Source organism: Electrona antarctica, assembly GCF_951216825.1.
Source record: "Electrona antarctica genome assembly, chromosome: 23".
Lineage (NCBI taxonomy): Eukaryota > Metazoa > Chordata > Actinopteri > Myctophiformes > Myctophidae > Electrona > Electrona antarctica.
Genome location: NC_136804.1, coordinates 25,585,307 through 25,595,306, shown reverse-complemented (window position 1 = coordinate 25,595,306; position 10,000 = coordinate 25,585,307). Strand labels below are relative to the sequence as shown.

Below are 10,000 nucleotides of genomic sequence, written 5' to 3'. Positions count from 1 at the left end.
ACACACATGCACACACCCTGATTCATTCGCAAAAATCAGGGTCCCTGTGACGTCATGTGGGTCAATACATCATCATACTGTAGGTCTACTTAGCAAGCACACTTTCTAGCCAGTGTGGTTGTTGTGTGTATATAGGCAACACGATAATAACCCGAGAATCCTTTGCCAGCAAAGTGAACGTGCTTTTTGTTAAACTTTTGCACAACAGAAACGTGAAGCTTTTGGTCATGCTTCACTTCACACTGTTGTCACGCTTCACATGACATCACAATATAAAATGTAAATGGTAAGACGGATTTCAGTTACCAGTGGATACCTCGGGTCAGCGCACCCACACGTGCAAAGTCCCAGGAATTGCACCATTCTCATTTTCAAGTGTAATCGAAAAGGTCATTATGCGCTGGTACTACAGTATTAGTAATCACAAAAATCACACCTGTGTGAAGTGAGGGGCGCTCTTATCATTATACATCATCATACATCATCTCTTGAACAACTGAATTTATGTGATTGGTTAGACGATTCGCTCATCTACATAATTATGACGTAAACTTTCCCTTCATTGTCAATGGCATTTAATGTTTGTGTTGCCACAGTCTTGATGTGTGCGACCCATCTCCTTGATCCTGATATATTGTAAATCGGGTGGCGCACCTACAGTCTGAGCGCGGTGGTCATATGAAGATTGATGTTTGTGTTGCCACAAATGTACGTCATATTTGGCGGACATTTGACCAAATTTCTGCTTTCATTGTCAATGTTAAATATGAGATGTGTGGGGACAAAAGCTGTATATAGGAGGACATCGAGGGTCATAAAGGGGTGCGTTGGGTGATTTCACAGGTTAGTGGAGTCGTCCAGAGGGTTGGCGATGACAGAGTTGTGGATGAGGATGAAGAGGGGCAGGTAGGCCAGGAAGCCCATCAGGTCCAGAGGACCCATGCTCTGGAGCTGCCGTCTCACCGCCGCCTCCTGCTCCGGGTCGATTCCCCCGGCCTTCAACTCCACCAGCAGCTGCTCCTCGCTGATGACGCCCTGCTGCTGATCCGCCTGTCCCTCCAGCAGGAACAGGAAAAGCTGCTGCATATAGGGCAGAGGTTCCCAAACTGTAAAATCAATGTTAATTTAACTCTGAGAGTGTACAAATGGAACCAAATGGACCCGTTAGAGTCCATTTGGTTCGATTTGTACACTCTCTGAGTTACAGATCCATAAGGGTCCATTTGGTTCCAAACTATCATTTAGCTGGGTACCCCCTGGAGCTCCCTCAAGGACCCCTGGGGGTCCCCGGACCCCACTTTGGGAACCACTGATAGGGTACAATGTATTTGCGAACGCAGTGAGCACTAACTATGAGAACTAGCAGAACATGTCTGTGTGTCTGTGTGTCTGTGTGTGTGTCACGCTGTAACACCACCCGCCCGCCACCAGAGGGCGCAGCTGTATCACACACAAAACACACACACACACACACACACACCCACACACACACACAACACTTAACTTAAAAAAAAACTTAACTTAAAAAAAAACTTAAAAATAAAAAACGTACCAAAAACTACGCACGCACACATACACACACTAAAAAAAGAACTTAAAAAAAAAACTTAACTTAAAAAAACGTAACTTAAAACAAATCTTAAAAAAAAGAGAACGTAAAAAAACCCTTAAAAAACTACGTAATTTATTCTAATTGTTATTGCAATTTACGAGCTGCGTTCGCTTCCCGCGTTCGCGCGTCTTACTTGTACTAGGGGCAGCGGTGGCCTAAAGGGACCGAGGAGCACCCTTGTTGCCGAAAGGTTGCTGGTTCGATTCCCTGGACGGGCAGGAAGAATCTGGGTCGGGAAGTGATTGGTCATCACTCACCCAACACCGCTGAAGTGCCCTTGAGCAAGGCACTGATTCATTTTTAAATCAGTGCTATTGAACACCCTTTACGTCTGTGTGTTGGTTAAAACAATATTGAACCAATGGAAAGTATTAAAAAGCGCTTCGGACAAAACCTCTAAACTCCATTGGACCCTCAACCTATAGTACTCCACCACCTCTGCCCGTGTCAAGCAAGTAAATGACAATATATAAAGTCACAACACCAACTTTGATGAGGCAGCATTGATTTGTTTGAAGGTTTTCTTCATTTAATTTCCTGATTTCTTTTGGAATTAGGTGGTTTCTACCCGACAGCAGAGATATATAGTTGCGAACGCAGTGATTGCGAACGCAGTGATTGCGAACGCAGTGAGCATTTACTATGAGACCCAGCAGATCACGTCTGTGTGTCTGTGTGTGTGTCTGTGTGTGTGTGTGTCACGCTGTAACACCACCCGCCCACCACCAGAGGGCGCAGCTGTATCACACACAAAAACACACACACACACATGCACGCACGCACACACACACACACGCACGCACGCACGCACGCACGCACACACACACAAAAAACTTAACTTAAAAAAAAACTTAACTTAAAAAAAACCTTAAAAAGTACGTAATTTATTCTAATTGTTGTTATTGCAATTTACGAGCTGCGTTCGCTTCCCGCGTTTGCGCGTCTTACTTGTTATTTTGGCTATGAAACTGCTGTCACAGTGTGTGTGTGTGTGTGTGTGTGTGTGTGTGTGTGTGTGTGTGTGTGTGTGTGTGTTGCATGCATGCATGCACGCACGTGTGTGTGTGTGTGTGTGTGTGTGTGCGTGTGTGTGTGTGTGTGTGCGTGTGTGCGTGTGTGTGTGTGTGAAAGAGAGAGTGCATGGTTGTGTGTGTGTGTGTGTGTGTGTGTGTGCCTCTGTTCTTTTCAAAGCTGCCTCAGGTTACTGCGGCTTGTTTCTAGTCTTGTCCGAGTGCACCTGTTAGCACGGTTAATGCATTCTAAGTGATAATTGTTGTGTGGGGGGAGGGGTATAATCCCCATGGCAATTAGCCCATTCCTCCCCCAACCTCTCCACTTATCAAACCTATCCCTAACAGCTCTGTCTGTAATTACAAAGCCCCCTCTACCTGGCCAGGGCTCGGTTTCCAACACCCGTGGCCACAAGCTTTCATGTTCATTCTGCCTCTCTGTACCAGTGGTGGAAAGTAACTAAGTACATTTACTTATAAAGTACTGTACAATTTCGAGGTATTTCTTTTAAACTTTACTTGAGTATTTCCAATTTCCAGTACTTTTACTTCTACCCCATTGCATCTCAGAGGCAAATATTGTACTTTTACTCCACTCCAATTATTTGAAAACTTTACTTACTAGTTATTTTTTTGATTATTATATACGGCCATTTGGAAATAGCTGATATACATATTGTAAAGCTGTAGAATTATTATACAAATGAAAACTTTAAATGGGACATTCTGCACAATTAGTAGCCTACGTTTACTTTTGGTACATTATAAGTAACATTTTCAAGCCAATACCTTTTTGTACTTTTACTCAAGCAAATGTTGAATTCCTGGACTTTACTAGAGCATATTTCTACATTGCGGTATTGATACTTTTATACTCAAGTAAAACGTTTCTTTTTGTTTTTTCACCACTGCTCAGTACCGTCTTGTATGCATGCATGCATGCATGCATGTATGCATTTATGCATGTATGCATGCATGCATGTATGTATGCATGTGGGCCATGCAGTGCTGGTTGCGTGCAGCCAGCTGGTGGAGTGTGATGAGCGGAGTGTCTTGGGCTGATTACAGGGCAGGACAGAGTGGACGTGCGCCATATTCACTGCTGGGCACTTTAATGAGATTAAGACCATGCTAATCTATGAAAAGGGAAAAGCACCCCCATCTCTCTCTCTCTCTCTCCTCCCTCGCTCCTTGACTGTCACTCTCTCCTCCTTCTCTCTGGCTTGCTCTGTTCATTTCTATGCACAAGGACTAAATGCCTCCCACTCTTCAAAGTGATGTTTACCAGCATTTATTTTGTTATAATTATAGAGCCACAGCAGGGTCAATGAAGGGAGAGGAGTGGTATTGTTGTGTGCATTTGTCACAGCTCGAGCAATCTCTAGCACTATTACAACACTGTTATTAAAGATGGAGTGCTGTGAACTTTTTCCACCCTAAAACATGATCATCAGGTATTATTATTATATAAGGAGGAAGAATTTTGCCAAAAAAAAGTACAGTATTTGTTAAAATGACATTAGTATGTGGACACGCCCACCAATTCATTAAGTATGCCTGGTTTGCCTGGTGGGTGGTGATCCACCTGAACTGAAGCCACACCCACAGCTGTTGTTGTATGATAAAGGGCGAGGGGTTAGGGGAGGGGATGATATTGTGATGTCACTATTTCACTGTTTTTTTCATTGACTGTCAAGGTTTCAGCCTCCAAGAAGAAACTCTAAATACAAAGGGAAGACATAACAACCACACAAGGGCTCTAATGAAGTATTGTCACCTCATAAACACATGAAAAACTGGAAAAAATACAAAAATCACGGTACTCCATCTTTAAATATGTCGTGAGACTCGTGACCACAAAGATAATGAATAATAAACAACAACATTTGACAGTACCTTGGCTTTGAACAGTTTCATCTCCAGAGAGCGGAAGTCCATATTTCTGATTAGAGAGCGCATGAACTCGCTGTAAAAAGATACATTATATAATTAACTATCAAGTTGAAAACATCTTTTCAGCCACATGTAATTTCATTCTGAAATCTGGGAAAAATGGTTGTTCAGCCCTAAATGCACTTAGTTGTATATGATGAACATCGAAGGTGTAGGCGATCTACAATATCACAATGCGTCACATCACGATGCATTGTGAGCTTGAAGATCTGCGATTTTAGCTTTTTTTTTGGTCATTTTGTTTTTCTTCTTTTGTATAATGTTTTGACATTTTCATCTATAATGACATGTCCAAAATAGGTACGTGCCGTGGTTGAAAGTGGTTTAGTACGTAGTTAGTAAGTAACTAATCGTCTGGGCGCTGCCTGTGGCGGGTGAATTTTGGCGGGGTCTGTGTCCCGTCCGTGCGATGCTCATGCGTTTTGGGGAGATGTGATGGTAAAGTGTTCTGAGCCCATTGTGGTTGCTCACAGTGGCCTGGCTGGCCAAACAATGCATGGGCACACGGGGACATCCCGCCACAGTAACGGATAAAACTGCTCTGCTTGGGGATGGTGTGCGGGAAGCGCGTGGGGGGGGGGGGGGGGGGGTATAGAGAAAGGGAGATGGGGGGGTGGGGCAGGATTGGGGGGCACGCTCTGGTGCAATGTGACCACTCACTGACAGTGGGTGGTGTAAAGTAACTGAGTACAAATTTGAGGTATTTCTTACTTTAGTGGAGTATTTTTCCAACTTTCAATACTTCTACTCCACTCAGTCTCCACTACATCTCGGATCCACATATTGTAGTTTTTACTCCTTGAAAACTTTAGTTACCAGTTTCTTTGCAGATTTGTATTATTATTATACAAAACATACATTAAAAACTTCTACCCTATATACATTTTGGCCATTTTAAAATACCCCGATCTACAAGCCCACAATGTGTCGCGTCACATTTGACAACATGAAATGCATGGGACATTCTGCATAATGAATGCTTTCTACTTTTGGTACTTTTAACTACATTTCGATACCAATACTTTTGCACATTTACTCGAGTCAATTTTGAATTCGGGACTTTTACAAGTAACGCGATATTTCTACATTGCAGTGATCGGTACTTTTACTCAAGTAAAACATTTGAGTACACCGCTGACCAACAGAATGCGGGTCCAGTCCGAAAATTAGAGGGAGACCGTCACGACTGATTGCGTGTTTTTTCGGACAGACCTCTGCATGCGGATCCATCCAGCGTGTGGCACAGCGCTGGTCGTCCGTCCCGCTCTTTAACGAGCGGCCGCCCGGTGTTAATGAGCCCCTCCCTCCTCGTCAGGCTGAATAATGGCCTGTTTAGGGGCCGAAGAATGGCCGAGCGCTCGGCCCGCAAGTTACAGTGCACGCCTGATCGCTCACCCGGCGTTGTGATTGGCCCCCTTGTCCCCCGGCCGGGCTGCAGGCTGGGGGGGGGGGGCGTGATGGGTATGAAGGGAGACAGGGCAGCTAATGATCATTAATTGCACTTGGGTTTGCAGTAAAAGAGCCCAAGTGCTGGTGAGCTCGGGACATTGGCGTGATAATGGCTGGTATAAACGATGGACTACTGGGTGGGGGGGCGGGCTGGTGATGGACCGTCGTGGGGAGGATAATAGCAGCCTAACCCATTTTCTTTTGTCGACCCTCCACTGGCACCCTGCTGTGGCCAACAGAGCAGGCTTCTCGCTTACGTAATGCCCCAAAGATTTTGGCGCTCTCCTCATTGGGAGGGCCCAAAGTACAGTGAGGAGGGGGGCGGTCGATTGGTATCCAAACTTAGTTATGATGACCCAGTTTGGGTTGAATGACAGGAGAAATCGTGATTTATTTTTTGGGGGCGGGGGGATTTGAGCGGGCTAGGGTGCCACTGAGTGCAGACGCTCTGCTTTGTGAATCTGAGGGTGGGGGTGGGTGGAGGCCGGGTGGGGGTTCACTGGGTTACACGTGCACGCAAGTTAAATATGGAGTGCCGCCCCCCCTAAAACATGATCATCAGGTATTATGATTATACTAGGAGGAAGATTTTCTTCCAAAAAGTGTATACAGAAAGTGTTAAAATTATGTTATTATGTATTAGAGTAATGTTAACTCCATTAGACATACAAAAATACAAAGTACAACAATGACGGCACTCCATCTTTAACCAGGTAAAAGGTGGATTGATACTAGCCTAATATTTAGTTGTAGGAGCGTTGTTTGCCAGATTCCGAGACAAAGTGGATCAAAACACCTTTTTTATTGAAAACAACGCTCCTACAACTTTCAAACGCAGGGCGTAGGCCAAGCTGAGAAGTGGGGCAACAACATAAGCACCTTAGATTTTGCATAGGTACATGTTAAGAGCGATTATACGTCCGTGAGCCAAGAATTGAAACACCATGAGTAATGATCACTTAGACTCTCATAGAGAGCAGACGTCAGAATCGAAAAATACCTCTACGATAGTCTAAATCTTAGACTAGATTGAGACCCTGTGGTGTACGGCGTGAGGAGGGACATTGTAATGTTGGTCAGTGTACAGCAGGTAGGTAACACATGCAGAGACGTCACGTTCTGCTGTCTCATGTTTCTTGCTACACGCTGCTGCTGAATTAGTGCTCTCTCACTCTGACTCACTGTAGCCAGCAGACTTCCAGGAACGCGTGGATTTACTGTCGCTCCGTGCGGCTTGAGGGGTGAATCCCAACAATGAATCGCATACAAGTTGCATATTTGTATATGATTATTAGGGAAAACACGCGCGCGCACACACACACACACACACGCACGCGCACACACGTGCCTTACTGTAGAAGCCACTCTCTGTCTATTGGGCTGGAATCCCTTTGGTCGCTGTATGGCAATGTGCTTTACTTTTGGGCAGTTCACGTGACCTGCCCCGAGGGAATGTGGCTCTGTGTGTGTGTGAGGTGGACGAGATGCGATGCACTATACGGGAACAGATGGACTGAGTCAAGGGCCAACCAATCGCCACAAAGCACAGGGGAAGAACGAGAGAGAGAAGATGAGAGAGAGAGAGAGCGTTGAAGCTGAATAGGCATGCAAGTTTAGAGTGTGGGGGAAGGGTATAATTAGAGGCCGAATAATAGGAAAGGGGGAGATTGTGAGAAAACGATAAAAAAAAGAAAAATGCTGGCAAAGAGCTTTTTTTTTTTGAAAGACACACACACACACACACACACACACACACACACACACACACACACACACACACACACACACACACACACACACACACACACACACACACACACACACACACACACACACACACACACACACACACACACACACACACACACACACACGTCAGATTTCAAAGCCCAGAAAGGGTTGTATACTCCTGCTACTACTGTTGCAGTTTATTTCTATGCTAGGATTACAAGCAACAGGATTAGCAAGAACAGGTAACGGACCAATTTAGTTCAATCTGGAATCACATGAGAGAAGGGCGCTGTTGTTCTCCTTCTAAATTCTGACAGTTTTCTGAAAAACATGTCAGTGGCGCTCAAACCTTTTCATGTCAAGGACCCCCAGAATTATCTGTATTTGGCCCCCATCTGACAATATGTTGTTCCAGGGACCCCCCAGAAGAAACTATTTGAGTTAAAATATATATACAGTATATTCAAAGATTTGAATCACATTTCCCCGATTAAAAAAAGCAGATCTACAAGCTTGTAGTGTGGCACTTGGTGCTGCGCTCTATGAGCTTGTATCTGAAAATTTTCCAACAGCTAAAGTTAAAAAATAATGGTTCAAGTGGTTAAAAGCTAAGGTGACACAGATGCATTTCAGGTCTTAAGCATTGCAATTTTTTATAATTTTTTTTATCATCACATGCAGAGTGGTCCTTCTCACAGTAAAAACCCTCCGTGACAATGCATCCTTCCTAGAAGTCGTGTACAAGTCAGTGTTGTTTTTGGCAGCAAATTTTGATTTTAGTTTTATTCATATGGGCCCTATTATGCGTGTCTTAAGTACCAGGTCTTATGACTTAACTTAAGACCTGGAGGCGTGGTCAATGGCTATTTTCAGCATGCAACCAAGTCTAAAATCAGCCATTACGACACCATTAAGACCTGGTACTTAAGACACGCATAATAGGGCCCTATAGTCTCTTGAATAGTTCTCATTTAGTTTTAGTCACATTTTAGTCACCTGGATTGTTTTAGTGTTAGTCTAGTTTTAGTCAACTAGGGGCAGTATTATGCGTGTCTTAAGTACCAGGTCTTATTACTTAACTTAAGACCTGGAGGCATGTTGTTGTTTGGCCACTCAGAATAGCCAAATGGCATTGATCACGCCTCCAGGTCTTAAGTCAAGTAATAAGACCTGGTACGCATAATACTGCCCCATGTCATAAGATTAAATCTACAGTTAATTTAGTCGACTTGATGCCGTCGACTAATGCCGTCGTAATGACAGATTTTACACTTGCTGAAAATAGCCGATCTACAAGCTCACAGCGCTTCGTGCTGCGACACGTTGTGTACACAACATTTTAGTCTAGTTTTTAGCTGTTTTGAAATTGTCAATACATTTAGTCTTAGTTTTAGTCATCATAGCTTAGTTTTCATTTAGTTTCCATTTAGTTTTCGTCAGTGAAAAAAGGTAGTCGACGAACATTTTTCGTCATAGTTTTAGTCGACAAAAGCAACACTGGTACAAGTGAAAGCGAATGGACACGTAAAAGGTTCCATTTGGTTCCATCATTGCACACTCTCGGAGTTAAATGTACACTCAGGATTGGGGCAGCGCATGGACACAATGCGCAGACCGTAAATCAGGAGACCCATGACCCTGGCTCTGTCCCGGCTGAGAGAGGGCTCTCACGCCGGGGGGCACGGGCCCCCGGGCGGCAGGCCCTGACCTTGGAGGCCCCCGGAGCTCCTCTCTCTCACTGCTGTCTGTATACAAGGCAGCCATAAAAAACACCCAGCGGGCCAGAGAGGAGCATGTATGAAGCGCCGTGTGTGGCAGACAGCGTTGATGTCGTCGACTTAAAGCTATGGCGAAAGATATTCGTCGAGAACCTTTTTTTCCACTGACGAAAACAAAGTAAAAAACCTAAATAAAAACAATGATGATTAAAACTAAAGACTAAGACTAAATATACTGACAATGTTCATCAACAAATAAAAACTAGACTCAAATGTTAGGGTTAAGTGGAGAAGAGATCCAGTAGAACTAAAATTGTTTGCATGCTGAAAATAGCCAATCTAGACTACAATCTACTGAGCTTGTAGATTGGCTATTTTCAGCATGCAACCAAGTCTAAAATCAGCCATTACGACACCATCAAGTCCCGCCAGAAGTCGACAATTTTTTTTTTACCATTTTGAAAAACCTTTTAAACCAGTTCAAACAGCTGATCTACAAGCACACAACGTGCCGATGTGTAGATCGG

General features: G+C 44.1%; 1 protein-coding gene across 1 annotated transcript in view; it reads right to left on the bottom strand.

Moving 5' to 3' along the window:
* Positions 1 to 599: 599 nt before the first annotated feature.
* The window catches only part of LOC306916537 (uncharacterized protein), a 10,259-nt gene continuing 858 nt past the window's right edge, over positions 600 to 10,000 (bottom strand). Inside the window, exons 2-3 of the mRNA XM_079494428.1 lie at positions 4,519 to 4,588; positions 600 to 1,080 (exon numbers count right to left, since the gene is read on the bottom strand). Of these exons, the coding sequence (XP_079350554.1) occupies positions 838 to 1,080; positions 4,519 to 4,588 (313 nt within the window). The 3' untranslated portion in view covers positions 600 to 837. The remainder of the gene's footprint in view (positions 1,081 to 4,518; positions 4,589 to 10,000) is intronic.